This window comes from Dendrobates tinctorius, unplaced genomic scaffold (genome assembly GCF_039654945.1).
Source record: "Dendrobates tinctorius isolate UK_male_01 unplaced genomic scaffold, ASM3965494v1 ptg000155l, whole genome shotgun sequence".
Taxonomy (NCBI): domain Eukaryota; kingdom Metazoa; phylum Chordata; class Amphibia; order Anura; family Dendrobatidae; genus Dendrobates; species Dendrobates tinctorius.
This window is the reverse complement of record NW_027361822.1, coordinates 14,559,061-14,579,217: the sequence shown is the minus strand read 5'-3', so window position 1 is coordinate 14,579,217 and position 20,157 is coordinate 14,559,061. Positions and strand designations below refer to the sequence as shown.

Below are 20,157 nucleotides of genomic sequence, written 5' to 3'. Positions count from 1 at the left end.
GAGTTTCTGGGATCCAGACAGACTCTTGCATCTTTCATCCAGCTACTGACTTTCTGGATTGTGAATCATGAGGAAAGCAAAAGAATGGTTAACGGATTTATGGGAAAAGGTAGTTGAACTGTATAAAACAGGAAAGGGAAGCAAAAAGATATCAAAGGAATTGATAATGCCAGTCAGCAGCGTTCAAACTGTGTTTAACAAATGGAAAATCAGTTGCTCTGTAAAAACAAAACCACGGTCAGGTAGACCAACAAAACATGGATTTTTGTGAGTACTCACCGTAAAATCCTTTTCTTCGAGACGCTCATTGGGGGACACAGGTACTGTGGGTGTATGCTACCGCCATCTGGAGGCTGACACTAGGCAAACAACACAAGGTTAGCTTCTCATCCGCCGTATACACCCTCGCCCTGATTGCGAGCGGACACCAGTTTAGTGCAAAAACAGTAGGAGAACAATAACAATCAGCCTTAATGCAGAAAACAATATGTCTGGCAAAGAAAAAAACAACCTGACATTCACAAAAGAAATACACATTAATTAAATAAACTAAAGCCAACTTGGCTAATAGGGTGGGTGCTGTGTCCCCCAATGAGCGTCTCAGAGAAAAGGATTTTACGGTGAGTACTCACAAAACTCCATGTTTCTCCTTCGTCTCATTGGGGGACACAGGTACTCTGGGACGTCCTAAAGCCGTCCCTGGGTGGGAGATTGACTCACCGATCCAAGCTACATGCACCTCTTGTTTAAAGGTGCGCTACTGCTGCTTGGAGAATCCTTCTACCCAGGCTCGCATCCGCTGAAGCCTAAGTATGGATGTTGTAATGCTTGGCAAATGTGTGCAGGCTGGACCAGGTCGCTGCTTTGCATACCTGTTCCGCCGAGACCTGATGCCGAAGCGCCCAAGAGGCGCCCATTGCCCGAGGAGAGTGTGCTTTGATCCCTGATTGAACCGGCGCACCTCTGATGCGATAGGCCTCCTGAATAGTTAAACGGATCCATCTGGCTAAGGTCGCTTTTGAGGCAGCGAGTCCCTTCCTGCGCCCCTCAGGGAGCACGAACGGCGTATCCGTCCGTCGAAAGGGTGCCGTCCGCGACACGTACCTCCTGAGTGCTCTCACCAGGTCTAACGTGTGAAGAGCTTTTTCCACGCGATGAACCGGTGCCGGACAGAACAAGGGCAAGACGATATCCTCATTGATGTGGAAAGAGGACACCACCTTCGGAAGAAAGGGGGAGCTGGTTCAAGCACCACCTTATCCTTGTGGAAAGCGAGAAAAGGTGCTCGGCAAGACCGAGCCGCCAACTCCGACACTCGCCTCACGGAGGTAATGGCTACCAAAAACACCACCTTCCAAGAGAGGAACGATAAAGAAATATCCTGCAGCAGCTCAAAATGAGCTTCTTGCAGGACACTCAGGACCAGGTTAAGGTCCCAGGTGCCCACTGGCACCCTATAGGGAGGTACTAGATGAGAGACTCCCTGGATGAAAGTCTTCACCTGCATATTAGTAGCAATCTTCCGCTGAAAAAGGACGGACAACCCCGAAATCTGTCTCCTAAGGGAGCTCGGGTCCAATCCCGCATCTAGGCCTGATTGGAGAAAAGCCAAGATGTTGGGAACAGAGAATGTCAGGGGCGAAAACCCCCGCTCTCTGCACCAAGCGAAGAAAACCTTCCAGGTGTGATGGTAGATTCTTGCTGAGGTAGATTTCCTGCTGCTAACCATTGTAGTGAACATTTCGCGCTCGAACCCCGCCCGGGTTAGAATCCAAGATTCAACGGCCATGCCGTCAAACACAGGGCCCCTAAGTTCAGGTGGAAAATCGGTCCCTGGGACAGTAGAGCTGGACGCTCTGGTAGTCGCCATGGGACGTCGGTGAGCAGCTGTACAAGATCTGCATTCCACGCCCGCCGGGGCCAATCTGGTGCCAGCAGAATCGCTGGAACCCCTTCCATTTTGATCTTCCTGACGACCCTCGGGACCAATGGCAACGGGGGAAACAAGTATGGAAGGCGAAACTGGTTCCATGGTTGAACCAATGCATCCACTTCGAACACTCGTGGGTCCCGTGACCGAGCAACGTACATGGCCACCTTGATGTTTCTTCTGGACTCCATCAGATCCACGTCCGGAGTTTCCCATCGTTGGCAAATCTGCTGGAAGACCTCGGGTTGCAGGGCCCATTCCGCAGCCACGACCTCCTGTTGGCTGAGGAAGTCTGCTGCCCAATTTTCTACGCCTGGGATGTGGACTGCCGATAATACCGACTGGTTCTTCTCGGCCCACTGAAGCACGTATCCTATCTCGCGCATGGTTGCCCTTCTGCGCGTGCCCCCTTGATGATTTACATAAGCCACCGCTGTGGCGTTGTCCGACTGAATCCGAATGGGCCGTCCTGCTAGGAAGTGCTGAAAATGCTGCAGCGCCAGCCGGACCGCTCGTATTTCCAACAAGTTGATCGGGAGGTGTGCCTCCTGTTGCGACCATTGGCCCTGAGCCGTGTGGTGGCGAAAAACTGCTCCCCAGCCCAGGAGGCTGGCATCGGTCGTGACCACTATCCAGTGTCCTGGGGAAAAGGTTCCCCCTGAAGAAGGGAGGATCTGATTGTCCACCACTCCAGTGACTGCCCGACCTGAACGGACAGTCGGCACTGCTGATCGAGCGAAAACGGGTTCCTGTCCCAAGCTGCCAAGAGGGAGTGCTGTAGAGGGCGAAGATGAAACTGGGCAAACGGAATTGCTTCCATTGCTGCCACCATCTTCCCTAGTATCATCATCCCAAAACGAATGGTGTGAGGGACTGGCTGCTGGAGCTTCTGGACTCCTTGCTGGAGCGCTAGGGCTTTGTCCTGAGGGAGAATTACCAACCCTCGGGAGGTGTCGAAGATCATCCCTAGAAAGCAAATCCTCTGGGCTGGGATAAGGGATGACTTTTTCCTGTTAATCAACCACCCTAAGCGGGAGATTCTCCTCGCATGCCTGAAATGAGGGACTCTTCACAAAGAGGTTGTCTAAGTAAGGCAAGACGACTATGCCCCGAGAGTGTAAGACGACCATCGCGACTGCCATTACCTTCGTGAACACTCTGGGGGCGGTGGCTAGCCCGAAGGGCAGTGCTGCAAACTGGAAGTGTTGGCCATTGATGACGAATTGAAGGAACCTTTGATGCGGCGGGAAAATGGGGATGTGTAGGTAGGCATCCTGGATGTCGACCGAGGCTAAATACTCTCCCTCTTCCATGGCCGATATAACTGAACGGAGAGACTCCATCCTGAAATGTTTGACCCTGATGAATCTGTTCAGGAGCTTCAGGTCCAAAACCGGCCTGACAGTCCCATCCTTCTTGGGGACTGCGAACAGGTTGGAATAAAAACCCCGAGCCCTCTTGAGCTCTGGTACGGGAACTATGACCCCGTTGTACTGGAGTGAATCGATGGCCCCCAGCAAATGCCTCCGCCCGGGACTTCACTTTGGGAAGTCGGGACAGAAAAAACCGTCTTGGGGGGTACCTGATAAACTCTATCTTGTACCTCAAAGACACCAGTTCCGCCACCCATGAGTAGTGTGCTATGTCGACCCAGACATGGCGAAAGAAGAGCAGGCGGCCGCCTACCCTGCTGATGTCGCCTACAACATGCCCCGAGTCATTTGGCTGAGGATTTCTGAGGCCTGGTCCCTCTCGACCTGGGCTGGCGCACGCGCATCCTCCCCAATGGATTGGGTCTATATGGGACCTGTCGCTCCCTATCCTGGTTGGAGCGACTTGGGCCGGCCGAACCGGCGGCTGTCATCCATCCGGTGTTGCAAAAGGCCCGAAACCGCGCCGGGACCTGGCGAAAAGGCTGTTTAATTCTCTGCTGCGGAAGGAAGCTGTTTTTTTTCCCCTGTCGCGTCGGAGATGAGCTGATCCAACTTCTCCCCGAACAGGCGGCCTCCCTGATAGGGCAAGGGAGTCAGAGACTTCTTGGAGATAGAAACAGCTCGCCAAGATCTTAACCAAAGGGCTCTCCTAATGGCCACTGCGTTAGCGGCTGCGGATGCCGCACAATTGGCCGCATCCAAGGAAGCATTGATTAAGTAGTCTCCAGCCATAGCAATCTGATTTGCGACCTCTGACACCTCCGCAGGCAAGTCCCTATCCTGTGAGGACTTACTCAATGATTCCGACCATGACATCATGGCCTTGGCCACCCACGTCGCCGCGAACGAGGGAGCGAGCACTTACCCTAACGCCTCAAAAACTGATCGAGCCAACCTCTCTATGAGCCTATCAGTGGGGTCCTTAATGGACGAGCCACTCGGTACCGACAATAGAGACTTCGAGGCCAGGTGCGACACTGGTGGATCCACTACTGGTGATTCCGTCCATTTTTTACGGAGATCCGGGGCACATGGATATCTTGCTTCTATAGTCTTTTGGCCCGAAAAGCGCCTATCTTGGCGTTCTCTGTGACGCTGCACTATGTCCTCAAATTCTGGGTGAGTACCAAACACTCTGTGGGGACGTCTGGCTTGCTTAAAGGCCACTTTATGGCTTGAAGCCAAAGTAACCTCATCCTCCACCCCCAGGGTCTGATTTGAGGCTGTCCACTGTCTCCTGACACCCCGGGGTATCTAGGTCCAGTGGACCGTCTGAGTCACAATCCAAACTCCGCCCGCTCCCGACCATTGGTGAGGGAGAGCGAGATGCTGAACTCCCAGATGCCGAGGCACCGGATAGCCCGGGAGACCTCGTGTGGGTCCGTTTCCTCCGCACTTGCCTGGCATGAGAGCGGCCCCTGCAGGCCGAAGGTTCTTGTGAGGTGGAGGACCCCTCCCCGACTAGCGAGCCACTATCCCTACCCCCATTCGGGGCGCTAAGAGACTTGATCGCCCTTGTAAGCGATGCCATAGATTGGGATAATGATAGAGCCCATTCCGGCGGATTTTGCTCCCCACACTCCGCTGCCGGGGGGGCTCCTGGGCACGTTCGGAGTTGCAGGCCTCGCACAACTTGCTGCTCTGTGCTCGCGGGAATGCAGCCCTACAGGAGATGCATGCAGCGTAGAGGAAAGTGTGCGTCTTCCCTTTCCCGGCCATATTGCATCTGCCAGGCGTTTTGTCTCACCGTTTTTCTTTTGTTGAGGGGGGGGGCACCCCTTGCACCGGATAGCCCGGGGTCTCTAGCGTGCTCCCGCAGACGTGGCTGCGCTTACCCGCTCCTGCGTCCCCCTCACGTGCTACGCTCCTCTGTGGGGCAGGCCGACCACTTTACCGGTCGCGGCCTACCCCGATTTGAAGCTGGGGGCTCAATTTATCCGGCGCCCACCCAGACTCACGGGGGCGGGCCGCTGAAAGTGATGCTGCGTGGACGGGGGCGGGACTTCCGCCCCGGCCTAGCTCCGGCCGAAGCCGCGGGCTAAAATGTTTAGCATTCGCCCACGGGGGGGGGGGGGGCCGCAGCGGCCGGCGGCACTGCAATGGCGACGATGCAGCTTTGACACCTGCCTGCTAATCCCTACCCAGCGTCACCTACCCGGAAAAAAGGGAACGGGGAGGGGGGGGATTTGAGAGCTGCACGCTCAGTGAGTCTGCTCTCTTCTCCCCTGCTGCCCAGGAGCCCTCATGCACGGCCTGGCAGCTGCACTGCAGTGCGTCGAGCCCACCCACGCCCTTCATCCGGGACCGCCAACAGGTATGAAAACCACCGGGGAGGCGGGGGTGGTGGGGGGATCCAGGACGGTGCAGGCACCCTAACTCCATCCAGCTTCCAGGGCCGAGGAGAGGGACCGTCCGCCGCCTTGCAGCACCTCCGTCTAGCGTTGGTGGAGCAGTGGGGGCCGCTCGGACCATCTTGTGCCACTGTACAGCCCATGGTTTCCATACCTAGGGGTGGTCAGGGCTAGGTCCGGCATCATGTCCCACGTCGTGGGAGAGGATACGTGGAGGGACACTCGCACGTGCTCGCCCGTTGATGGTTTGGGAAAATCGGACCCTTTCAATAGAATCCGTTGCCCCTGTCTCATCTTCATAGAAAAAATAAAGAAAAGAAAAACGCAAACTAAAATAAAAAATACTGGGGAAGCCCAGATTTGTCCCACGGTGCGGAAAAGGATACGTGGAGACGATACTCGACACGTGCTCGCCCGTTGATGGTTTGGGGAAATCAGACCCTTTCAATAGGATCCGTTGCCTCTGTCTAATCTTCATGGGAAAAAAGTCTGGAGAAAAAAGACCAGACGTGTGCCTCCACAGACACTAAGCAAAAAACTGGTGTCCGCCCGCAATCAGGGCGAGGGTGTATACGGCGGGGGAGGAGCCAACCTTGTGTTGTTTGCCTAGTGTCAGCCTCCAGATGGCGGTAGCATACACCCACAGGACCTGTGTCCCCCAATGAGACGAAGGAGAAAATGTTGTCCACAACTGCCAGGAAAATTGTTCTCGATGCAAAGAAAAACCCACAAATAACATCAGCTGAAATACTGGACTCTCTGAAAACTAGCAGTGTGACTGTTTCAAGATGCAAAATAAGGAGGCACTTGAAAAACGAGCTGCATAGTTGAGTCGCCAGAAGAAAGCCATTACTGTGCAAAGGTCACAAAGTATCTCACCTACAATACAAAACAGCACAGAGACAAGCCTCAAAACTTCTGGAACACGGTATGAGACCAAAATTTAACCTTTTGGCCACAACCTTAAACGTTACATTTGAAGAGAGGTCATCAAGGCCTATGATGAAAGGAACACCATTCCTACTGTAAAAGCACGGAGGTGGATCGCTGATGTTTCGGGGAAGTGTGAGCTACAAAGGCACAGGAAACTTGGTCAAAGAGGAAGGAAACATGAATGCAGCATTTTATCAGCAAATACTGGCGGCAAATTTGCAAGCATCAGCCCGGAATCTGCGCATGGGATGTACTTGGACATTCCAACAAGACAACGATCCAAAACACAAGTCGACTGGCTACAGCAGAACAAAGTGAAGGTTCTGGCGTGGCCATCTCAGTCTCCTGACCTCAATATCATTGAGCTACTCTGGGGAGATCTCAAGCACGCAGTTCATGCTAGACAACCCAGGAATTAACAGGAACTGGAGGCTTTTTGCCAAGAAGAGTCGGCAGCTTTGCCCTCTGAGAAAAAAAAAGAACCTCATCCACAACTACCATAAAATACTTCAAGCTGTCATTGATGTTAGAGGGGGCAATACACGATATTAAGAAATGGGGTATGTGAACTTTTGATCAGGGTCATTTGGATGTTTTGGGTTGCTATTATGATTTAAAAAGAGAAAACACAGTAGTTTGACAAAAATGGCTTCACCCAACCACTAATCATGGGTGGAGAAAAAGTTTTGGTGTTATCATTCATATTCGGGCAGCACGGTGGCTCAGTGGATAGCATTGCAGCCTTGCAGCGCTGGAGTCCTAGGTTCGAATCCCACCAAGGACAACATCTACAAGCAGTTTGTATGTTCTCCCCGTGTTTGCGTGGGTTTCCTCCCACATTCCAAAGACATACTGATAGGGAATTTAGATTGTTAGCCCCATCGGGGACAGTGATGATAATGTGTGCAAACTGTAAGGCTGAGTTCACACGTTGCGGTTTTTTCGCGGCGGTTTTAAACGCGCAATTTTGCCATGCACTGGGAGTCCATTAGAAAAGATTAACTGTTTTAGTGTTGAAAGAGGAGGAATGTACCAAAAAAACTGAATCAAACTGATGGTGGCACTGTCAGAAGTAACATCATTCTGTTATGATTGACTTGAGTCCTTATCATCCTCTGCTCACACATTCTTATTGCCAGTGTCTCTCTCCTGACTAGGCACGCTGATTGGATGTGAATGCTGCAAAGAAATTATTGGGAAGCCTGCCCACCTTCATCTGAATTCATCTGATCCTTCCATGGCTGATCAAATCTCCTGCAATATGTGATACAGTGGCCAAAATTTTGAGTAGTTTGTGTGAAGCAAAATGCATATAGTTAGAATTCGCTCATCTCTACTTCACAGCTGTCTACATATCATAAGGAAGATTTCATGAAACCTTCTCTCCATCTACCTGATGATCCTGAGGAACACTGGGATTTTCTTGTTTACAGTCCTGTGGAAGAAGGGGATGGGGACATCTCTCTGGTGTTGTCCACTTACTGGGTAGAACTGGAGGAAACACATACATGGAGTGAATTCATTCTTTACATACAGATAGTTATAGGCCGTGTGTATTTATTCCTGTCTATTACCTGGTGATGTGAGGGGCTGGGGAACCTCCAAAAGGACGTCCTTGTACAGATCTTTATGTCCTTCTAAATACTCCCACTCCGCCATAGAGAAATAGACGGCGACATCCTGACACCTTATAGGAACCTGACACATACAATGATACCGTCATCCCCCCAATCCCTTCATAGCGTTACTGTATAATGTCCCAGCATTCCCAGCAGTGTCACCTCTCCAGTCAGCAGCTCAATCATCCTGTAGGTGAGTTCTAGGATCTTTTGGTCATTGATGTCCTCATGTATCAGGGGGTGAGGTGGAGGCCCCGTGATTGGGCTCAGGGGTCTTCCCCATCCCTCAGACACAGGGGCCTGACAGCGCTCAACAGAGGTCTTCTTCACTACTGTGTAATCCTGGTTATGGAGAGACACATTAATAAATCTCACAACAGACATTTCCAGAGTCCTCACCTCTCCAGTTCTGTCCATCTGTTATTCCCATAGATAAGAATGATGTAATGTGACGTAATCAGAATCTCTCACCTCTCCAGTAAGCCGGAAGAGGATCTCTAGGGTGAGGGCTAATATCCTCTCCACCATCCTGTCCCTGTCCGTATCCATTCTTGACAGGTCAACCAGGAACAGTCTCTTATATAGAAGATCTCAACTGAGAGGATCCGATATAGTAGGGACCTGAATGGGAAGAAGAAACATCATAAAGTTCCCATGTAATAATTCAATTACTGGAGATAATAAGGGGAAACATATGAGGAGATAACGTGTAAATGTTGTAGTCTATCTGTTTGCATGGACTGGAACATGAGCTAAATATCTTGTCAAAGTAAATCCTCCATATTTGAGATCAAAGCATCTTCACATGACCACTACAACCAATCGTTATTGCACAGATGATGCTAAATATACAGGTGCTTCTCACAAAATTAGAATATCATCAAATAGATAATTGATTTTAGTTCTTCAAGACAAAAAGAGAAATTCATATATTATATAGAGTCATTACAGAGTGATCTATTTCTGTACAGTGCAGAGCCACATACAGTTGCTTCTCACTAAATTAGAATATCATCAAAAAGTTAATTTATTTCAGTTCTTCAATACAAAAAGTGAAACTCATATGTTTTATAGAGTCACTAGCTGAAGAGCCCGGCGCTGCCCGGGCATAGTAACTAACTGTGGTTAGTTATAGCAAATTATAAAATTATCCTCCATCCCATAGTCCCATGCCCATATACCCATCATACATATCCACGATCCCTTAGGCCCGTGCCCATATACCCATCATACATATCCTCCATCCCATAGTCGAGTGCCCATATACCCATCATACATACTTCATCTCATAGTCCCGTGCCTATATACCCATCATACATATCCTCCATCCCATAGTCCCGTGCCATATACCCATCATACATATCCTCCATCCCATAGTCCCGTGCCCATATACCCATCATGCATATCCTCCATCCAATAGTCCCGTGCCCATATACCCATCATACATATCCGCCATCCCATAGTCCCATGCCCATATACCCGTCATACATATCCTCCATCCCATAGTCCCGTGCCCCTATACCCATCATACATATCCTCCATCCCATAGTCCCGTGCCCATATACCCGTCATGCATATCCTCCATCCCATAGTCCCGTGCCCATATACCCGTCATACATATCCTCCATCCCATAGTCCCGTGCCCATATACCCATCATACATATCCTCCTTCCCATAGTCCAGTGCCCATATACCCGTCATGCATATCCTCCATCCCATAGTCCCATGCCCATATACCCATCATACATATCCTCCATCCCATAGTCCCGTGCCAATATACACATCATACATATCCTCCATCCCATAGTCCTGTGCCCATATACCCATCATGCATATCCTCAATCCAATAGTCCAGTGCCCATATACCCATCACATATCTTGATCTATTTCAAGTGTTTATTTCCGTTCATGTTGATGATTATGGCTTACAGGCAATGAAAACCCAAAAGTCATTATCTCAGTAAATTAGAATATTTTATAACACCAGCTTGAAAAATTATTTTAAAATCCAAAAATGTTGGCCTAGTGAAATGTATGTTCAGTAAATGCACTCAATACTTGGTCAGGGCTCCTTTTGCATCAATTACTGCATCAATGCAGCGTGGCATGGAGGCGATCAGCCTGTGGCACTGCTGAGGTGTTATGGAAGCCCAGGTTGCTTTGATAGCAGCCTTCAGCTCGTCTGCATTGTTGGGTCTGGTGTCTCTCATCTTCCTCTTGACAATACCTATAGATTCTCTATGGGGTTAAGGTCAGGTGAGTTTGCTGGCCAATCAAGCACAGTGATACTGTTGTTTTTAAATCAGGTATTGGTACATTTGTCAGTGTGAACAGGTGCCAAGTCCTGCTGGAGAATGAAATTTCCATCTCCAAAAAGCTTGCCAGCAGAGGGAAGCATGAAGTGCTCTAAAATTTCCTGGTAGACGGCTGAACTGAATTTGGTCTTGATAAAACGCAGTGGACCTACACCAGCAGATGGCATGGCTCCCCAAACCATCACTGATTGTGGAAACTTCACACTAGACCTCAAGCAGCTTGGATTTGTGGCCTCTCCACTCTTCCTCCAGACTCTGGGACCTTGATTTCCAAATGAAATGCAAAATTTACTTTAATCTGAAAACAACACCTTGGACCACTGAGCAACAGTCCATTTCATTTTCTCCTTGGCCCAGGTAAGACACTTCTGGCATTGTCTATTGGTCATGAGTGGCTTGACATAAGGAATGCGACACTTGTAGCCCATATTCTGCATACGTCTGTGTGTGGTGGCTTTTGAAGAGAAGACTCCAGCAGCAGTCCACTTCTTGTGAATCTCCCCCAAATTTTTGAATGGCCTTTTCTTAACAATCCTTTCAAGGCTGCGGTTATCCCAGTTTGCTTGTGCACCTTTTTCTACTACACTTTTTTCTTCCACTCAACTTTCCATTAATATGCTTGGATACAGCACTCTGTGAACAGCCAGCTTCTTTAGCAATGACCTTTCATGGAATGTGTCAATGACTACCTTCTGGATATCTGTCAAGTCAGCAGTCTTCCCCATGATTGTGGAGCCTACTGAAACAGACTAAGGGACTTTTTTAAAAGCAGGGCTCTGGAGTCGGTAAGTCAAATCTCCAACTCCTCAATTTCCATGACACCGATTCTGATTTGACGCCTCTGACTCCACAGCCCTGTTTAAAAGCTTAGGAAGCCTTTGCAGGTATTTTTTTGTTAATTGTTCTAATTTACTGAGATAATGACTTTTGGGTTTTCATTGGCTGTAAGCCATAATCATCAAAATTAACAGAAATAAACACGTGAAATAGATCACTGTGTGTGTAATGACTCTATATATGAGTTTCACTTTTTGTATCAAAGAACTGAACTAAATTAACTTTTTGATGATATTTTTAGTTTGTGATAAGTACCTGTATATTTGTGTACAATGAAAACATGTTGGAAAACTACTCCTGAGACTAGGCTAAACTAAGGTTGACAGGAAGGGAGCAAATGTTTAGGAAAACATGGTGTAAGAGTAGAGTATGGTAGACTGTGATAGGATGAGATCTGAGTGAAAAAGAGTAGATGCATGAAATAAGCATGGTATCATAGACATTGAGAGTCAGGGTGATTGTTTGATAGCTGTGATGGGGCAACAGGGAGAGTGTCAAGTCATGGAGACAGAAAACGGGCAACTGAGGCTTCTTATGTATCTTACATGGGCATAACTTAAGCTGGTGAATAAATAGTGTTTTAGAACAAACATGAGAGATGAGTTTATAACAAAAAGGGTCACCAGTTATTATATATATTCTGAGGAATAGAGCAGGTTTAAGAAATGAGGGTGTAAAGCCTCACTGGTACAAACCATCCAGATAAAAAAAAAGAAAAAAAAATGAAGGTTACAAAAGATGTGAAAGTTGACCACTTCTTTCTTCATCAAACCCACAGATAGGAATAATTTATTAGGGCTTGAGAGTAATCACCCCAGAAAAATGGTGGAATCCTTGCCATACTGCCAGTATGTTTTCCTGACACTGAAGAATTTAGAGCCCTTCAGATTTTGTCATATAAAAGAAATAAAAAACAATACAGTCAGGTTGGTACTCTGACATTGTACATTCGTCTTGAAAACCCCAAACGACTCTCATAACAGGGTTATTTTCCATGTTTGACTTGCGTCAACTGTAAATATATGATTGAAGTTAATTGCTTGTCACATCCTTCCATACAGCGGTTTAACAAGGCAGTTTCCACTCAGAACAGGCCTCGCCATAGTTACATAGGTTGAAAAAAGACCTAGGTCCATCAAGTTCACCCTTCATCCACCAATTGTACATTTTGTCACTCATGACCAAAGAAGTTGAGTGCACATGCTTAGCTTCACATCCAAAGGTTGTCTTTTCAAGATAGACGTATGAGTGCCAGTATTGCTGCAGAGGTTAAAGGGGTCAGCCTGTCAGTGCTCAGACCATATGCCACACACTGCATTAAATTGGTCTGCATGGCTGCCATCGTAGAAAGAAGCCTCTTCTGAAGGTGACGCACAAGAAAGCCCGCAAACAGGTTGCTGAAGACAAGAAGAATGAAGACATGGATTACTGAAACTATGTCCTGTGGTCTGATGAGACCTAGATAAACTTATTTGGTTAAGATAGTGTCTAGCAATATGTGAGGAGTACAAAAACAAATGTGTCTGGCCTACAGGCAAGCATGGTGGTGGGAGTGTCATGGTTTGGGGCTGTATGGGTGCTGCTCACTATGGGGAGATACAGTTCATTGAGGTAACCATGAATGCCAACATGTACTGACATACTGAAGCAGAGCACAATCTCCTCCTTTCAGAAACTGGGCTACAAGGCAGTATTCCAACATGAAAAGGAGCCCAAACACACCTCCAAGACGACCACTGCCTTGCTATAGAAACTAAGGGTAAAAGCAGGGCTGTGGATTCGGTAATCCAAACCTACAAGTCCTGAATTTCCCTGACTCACGACTCTGAAGCACTGGCTCACTACTGAGCATGTACATAAAATGCAGCACAGATTTATCTCAACTAAAAGCCGAGATCCTTAGATCAGGAGCAGAACAGACATTTAGGCTATGTGCACACGTAGCGGAACTCTCGCGGAAGTTACCCCGAGAATTCCGGAATTCCATTCCGCGGGAAAATCGCATTTTAAATTCCCGCGATTTTCCCGTGGAAAAACTAGCGATTTGCAAGCGTAATTAGCTTGCAGAATGCTAGCGTTTTCCAAGAGATCTGTAGCATCGCTTGGAGAACTGATTGACAGGTTGGTCACACTCGTCAAACATAGTGTTTGACGAGTGTGCCCAACTTTTTACTATTGAGGCTGCCTATGCGGCATCAATAGTAAAAGATATAATCTTAAAAATAATTAAAAAAAAAATAAAAAAAAAAATGGTGTTATATTCACCTTCGGGCGTCCCGCACAGCCTTCCCGGGCCTCAGTGATGCTTCCGTTCCCAGTAGTGCCTTGCGAGACCTTTGATGACATCGCGTTCTCGTGATAATGTAGCGGTCTCGCATGGAATAGGGACCACTACATTATCGTGAGACCGCAACGTCATCAAAGGTCTGGCAAGGCACTACTGGGAACGGAAGCATCACTGTGGCCCGGGAAGGCTGCTCGGGACGCCCTAAGGTGAATATAACACCATTTTTTATTCAATTTTTTACAGGGATATGGTACCCACAGCCCGGAGGACAGTCTCCTCTCCTCCAGACCGTGGGTACCATCCACAAATGTTCTGCTTACTTTTCGCATGGTGGGCACAGCCACATGAGGGAAGTGGAACAATGCGGGATTGCCGCGATTCCGCAAAATAATGAGCATGCTGCATATTTTTCCGCCATGCGATCCCGCCGCGGGAAAATCCGCAGCATTAGCACAGCATTGCGGAATCCCATAGGATTGCATGGGATACTGTTTTTTTACATCTTCGCGGCAAAATCACGCATTAAAGAACACCACAAAAACGCAAATAAACCGCGACGTGTGAACGCAGCCTTATAGGACATTTCAGGACTTTCCAAAATTCTTACGAAATTTTCAATAGCCCAATCAGCATTGTACTACTGTACACAATTATATATTTTAGTAGTTAGAGTTGGTTCATTTTATACCAACTCGACCAAAATTGACACCAACTCCATCTCCTTAGCCCTGGGTAAAAGTATTATGCTGGCCACTTTTGTTGCTAGTGGTTTAGACAATAATGGCTGTGTGTTGAGTTATTTAAAGGGCACACCAAATTTACACTGTTATACAAGTAGTACACTGACTACTATACATGTATCAAAATGTCACGTCTTCAGTGTAGTCCCATGAAAAAATATAATAAAATATTTCCAAAAATGTGAGGGGTGTACTCACTTGTGATATACTGTATGTTCAGCCAAAAAAATGCATCCTTAAATGGATACGGACCTCCTTATAATTCCCTGGTATCTCCCATGAACCAGCAAAGCATATGGGGGCTTCTCTTAGGACCACAGAATTGGTGCTTTACTATAAGTGGAGTCTGGGTGTTTCATAGTCATTTATACTGTCCTCATCTGGGCGTTCTTTCCTTTTTCAAAATGTCAGAGGATAGGGACATTATGCCCCCTGAGAATCCCTGGTACCTCCGCCATTCCCGGCCCGGTGTCATCTTCCTGGGAAAAAAAAAATGGCTGGTGCACATGTAGTGCACGTGCTGAGATCTGCCAGCCGGTACCTGGCAACAAAAGGAAATTTTTCCAATTTGTTGCGTTTGATCATAGAATCATAGAATCATAGAATCATAGAATCGTAGAGTTGGAAGGGACCTCCTGGGCCATCTGGTCCAACCCCCTGCTCAAAGCAGGATTCGCTAAATCATCCCAGTCAGATGTCTGTCCAGCCTCTGTTTGAAGACTTCCATTGAAGGAGAACTCACCACTTCTCGTGGCAGCCTGTTCCACTCATTGATCACTCTAACTGTCAAAAAGTTTTTTCTAATATCTAATCTGTGTCTCTTCCCATTCAGTTTCATCCCATTGCTTCTAGTCTTTCCTTGTGCAAATGAGAATAAAGTTGATCCTTCTACAATGTGACAGCCCTTTAGATATTTGTAGACAGCTATTAAGTCTCCTCTCAGTCTTCTCTTTTGCAAACTAAACATTCCCAAATCCTGCAACCTTTCCTCATAAGACAGGGTTTGCAGACCGGTCACCATTCTGGTCGCTCTTTTCTGAACTTGCTCCAGTTTGTTGATGTCTTTTTTAAAATGTGGTGCCCAAAACTGGACACAATATTCCAGATGAGGTCTGACCAAAGAGGAGTAGAGGGAAATAATGACTTCACGTGATCTAGACTGTATGCTTCTGTTAATACATCCTAGAATTGCATTTGCCTTTTTTGCTGCTGCATCACACTGTTGACTCATATTCAGTCTGTGATCTATTAGTATACCCAAGTCTTTTTCACATATGCTGTCACTTAGCCCTATTCCTCCCATTCTATATATGCTTTTTTCATTTTTATTGCCCAGATGTAGTACTTTGCATTTCTCCCTGTTAAAAACCATTCTGTTAGTTGCTGCCCACTTCTCCAGTTTATTTAAATCTTTTTGAATCCTCTCTCTCTCTTCTCTAGTATTAGCTATCCCTCCTAGCTTTGTGTCATCAGCAAATTTAATCAGTTTACCCTCAATTCCTTCATCTAAATCGTTGATAAAGATGTTGAACAATACAGGGCCCAGGACAGAGCCCTGTGGTACCCCACTTGAGACATTCTTCCAACTGGATGTGCAGCCATTTACGACCACTCTTTGGGTCCGATCACTAAGCCAGTTATGAATCCACCTAACAGTTGCCTTGTCCATTCCATACTTAGTCATTTTTTCAATAAGGATTGTATGAGAGACTTTGTCAAATGCTTTGCTGAAGTCAAGATATACTATATCTACAGCATTTCCTTGATCCACCCAATCAGTGATACTGTCATAGAAGGAAATTAAGTTAGTCTGACATGACTTATTAGTTAGAAACCCATGCTGACTCTGTTTAATCACTTCATTCTTATCCAGGTATTGACATACATGTTGTTTAATAATTTGTTCAAAGATCTTTCCTGGTATAGAAGTCAGACTCACCGGCCTATAGTTGCCTGGGTCCACCTTCTTCACTTTGCTTTAACCATCCCAATAAGAACAGACAGGACTTCACCCCGCACGGAGGTGTTCAGCTCCACAACTGAGCCGTTCTGGTCAACACTGGGAACAGCTGATCTGTGGAGGTGCTGGGGGAAAGGGGAGTCACCACACAACTGATGAGACATTGGTGTCCAATACTAAGAAGAGGCCATCAAAGTCTTGGAGAGCCACTGTAATATAAACCGGACTTTTCTCCCACCACCAGGATCAGTGACCTCAACACAGGAGCGACGCCACAGACATTTCATGGGAAATCCCTTTATTCCAAACCATTACAGCCAAAAGGAGGGAAATGACAGATTCTCCATTTCTCCAGATTTCTATGGAGAGAAAAACCCGACATTTCCATTATTCCCTGTAATCTCCACCCCAGAGAGAAAGCGTCATCTGTCCCCAAACCAGAGCGCCCTCCCCTGTATACATGAGCCCAGCCAGCGCTCTATTACTGGCCATATACACATGGCAGAGGGCGCCATCTCCGGGAATAGAGGGGTTACTGCCCCCTGTGCAGCCCAGTAATGGGGAATCTCCAGCACCTACCTCCACCTGCAGGGGGCGCTATCTCCGGGAATGGAGGTGTTACTGCCCCCTGTGCAGCCCAGTAATGAGGAATCTCCAGCACCTACCTCCACCTGCAGGGGGCGCTATCTCCGGGAATGGAGGGGTTACTGCCCCCTGTGCAGCCCAGTAATGGGGAATCTCCAGCACCTACCTCCACCTGCAGGGGGCGCTATCTCCGGGAATGGAGGGGTTACTGCCCCCTGTGCAGCCCAGTAATGGGGAATCTCCAGCACCTACCTCCACCTGCAGGGGGTGCTATCTCCGGGAATGGAGGGGTTACTGCCCCCTGTGCAGCCCAGTAATGGGGAATCTCCAGCACCTACCTCCACCTGCAGGGGGCGCTATCTCCGGGAATGGAGGGGTTACTGCCCCCTGTGCAGCCCAGTAATGGGGAATCTCCAGCACCTACCTCCACCTGCAGGGGGCGCTATCTCCGGGAATGGAGGGGTTACTGCCCCCTGTGCAGCCCAGTAATGGGGAATCTCCAGCACCTACCTCCACCTGCAGAGGGCGCTATCTCCGGGAATGGAGGGGTTACTGCCCCCTGTGCAGCCCAGTAATGGGGAATCTCCAGCACCTACCTCCACCTGCAGGGGGCGCTATCTCCGGGAATGGAGGGGTTACTGCCCCCTGCGCAGCCCAGTAATGGGGAATCTCCAGCACCTACCTCCACCTGCAGGGGGCGCTATCTCTGGGAATGGAGGGGTTACTGCCCCCTGTGCAGCCCAGTAATAGGGAATCTCCAGCACCTACCTCCACCTGCAGGGGGCGCTATCTCCGGGAATGGAGGGGTTACTGCCCCCTGTGCAGCCCAGTAATGGGGAATCTCCAGCACCTACCTCCACCTGCAGAGCCGCACACCACATATATGGCTGCTCTGTGCGCACAGGACCTGGGATGAGGTCACAGGAGGGGAGGAGTCAGGGTCACATGATCAGGGGCCTCAGTGTATGCAGGACTCTGCTGTGCTGGTTGTCATGGTGCTGGATGAGGGGAAGTTTCTGTGTGGGGTCAGGAGGGGTTTACAGGGAGGATGTAGCAGAGCCGTGTGTGTACGAGGTGTATGGAGCAGAGCCGCGTGTGTGCGAGGCGTACGGAGCAGAGCCACGTGTGTACGAGGTGTACGGAGCAGAGCCACGTGTGTACGAGGTGTACGGAGCGGAGCTGTGTGTGTGTACGAGGTGTACGGAGCGGAGCCGTGTGTGTACGAGGTGTGCGGAGCCGTGTGTGTACGAGGTGTACGGAGCGGAGCCGTGTGTGTACGAGGTGTACGGAGCGGAGCCGTGTGTGTACGAGGTGTACGGAGCGGAGCCGTGTGTGTACGAGGTGTACGGAGCGGAGCCGTGTGTGTACGAGGTGTACGGAGCGGAGCTGCTTGTGTGCAAAGTGTACGGAGCGGAGCTGCGTGTGTATGTAAGGGGTATGCTATATTTATCTTATTCTCCTTTGTTGCTTTCTCGTCCCAGTATCGTATATTATAAGTAAATATATATATATATACACATACATACATTCATGTATAATTGTTACGATCCATTTTTGGATCTGTGTCAGAGTCTGGACTCTCTTATATAAACCTTTTTCCTTTCTGGCCCACGGGGGGTTAATATGGGTTTTTGCCCCCGGTGGCAGCTGGTGTTGCAACAAATTTAGTGAGTCTGCTGCTGGGTTCCCCTCCCCCCGTTGGCCTCTGGTGTTGCTACATGTTTAATCAGTCAGCTGGTGTGACCACTCCCTCCATCCTAAAAAGGTCATCAGGTGCTGCACTCACTGTTGGTGATATTATTCATTTGGAGACCAACCAAGCTGGACTCAGGCCCAGACTGTGCTGCAGTGGAGCTCCAGCTATCCCCTTGTTCTGGTGCCTTAGGCTGGGGCCACGCTGCGTTATGGCAGTCCGTTAAACGGACTGCGTTACACTGCGGTATAATGCGGTGTAACGCAGTTCGTTAACGCCGCCATAGACCCCCATTATGTGGTGCATCGCGTCGTGCCGTAAAGCGGCATACATTCGCGACGTGCCGTTATTCTCGGACGGAGCCTCGGACGCAGCCTGCAGCGTCTGAGGCTCCGTCACCGCTAGCGCTGATGAAGCATCAGCGCTAGCAGTATAGCATAACGCATATCACGTTATGCTATAGTGCTAACGCAGCCCGTCAAAGCTATGCATTGAATGGGCTGTGTTAACGCTCTGTGAACCCGGCCTTACTCTGCTGCTTGGAGCATTAGCAGCACAGAGAAGCTAAGTCTTGTTTTTTAGTTTATTTTACCTTTATGTGTCTATCGTATCTATGCTTGTTATTTGGTGTAGTACACGTTTTCCCTGTCTCACCGATTGGGGAGGGGGTTGGGGTTTAGCTCAGGGCTGAACAGGAGATAGGGACAGGTCGGAGACTTGGGCCTCACTACCATCAAGTGTACCCCCAAGTTAAGGAGAGTCAGGGCCCCCCTTAGCCTGAGGGGCAGTTCAGGGGCCTAGGTTCCACGTCTCCTGTTTTCCCCCTATTGCCCCGTGACATTATCACCAACCGTCCACTTTTCTAATAATGTCACAGAGCGACTGGCCCTGCGTGACGCAACCCGACTATCGGTTGGTCACAAAACCAACAAAGACAAACAAGGGGACACTGGGGACACAACTACAACAGTGGGCCCTGCAAATAGAGAACGGGGAAATGGACACCTCCTGCACTCTCTCAAGGAAGTGCCCTGAACTCTCCTCATGTTCCCTATACAGGTTATTTCAACCTGTCGCCGACCAGGATACCTCACTTGCCCGGCACCTATCCCTTACTAGGGAACTGGCAAGTGCGGACACTGGTCCCACCGCAGTACTAATAAAACACCAAGGAAAATAACAGACAGGGAAAAACAAACAACACTTAGTTTCCTCTGCAGTCATGCACTGGACCGCAGAGTAAGGGACCCGAACACAGCTTCCAGCAGGAAAACCACTGCTCCAGATCTGCTGCAAACACCACTTCTCAAGATAGCTTGTCTCTTCAGAACAGTTGGCTTCCAAATGACCTGTATTACCAACAGTGAGCTACAGCACCTGAGGACCTTTTATAGGAAGGAGGGGGGGGAGTGGTCACCACCTGCTGACTAATTAAACACCAGCGGCCACCGGGGAGAAAACCCAGCAGCAGACT

At 48.7% G+C, this 20,157-nt stretch overlaps 1 protein-coding gene across 1 annotated transcript in view; it reads right to left on the bottom strand.

The window, feature by feature from the left end:
- Positions 1-20,157, bottom strand: part of LOC141051126 (uncharacterized) — an 87,584-nt gene that overhangs the window by 36,582 nt on the left and 30,845 nt on the right. The window contains 5 exon segments of the mRNA XM_073548013.1: positions 8,041-8,138; positions 8,222-8,345; positions 8,429-8,608; positions 8,738-8,866; positions 8,868-8,887. Coding sequence (XP_073404114.1) covers positions 8,041-8,138; positions 8,222-8,345; positions 8,429-8,608; positions 8,738-8,866; positions 8,868-8,887 — 551 coding nt within the window.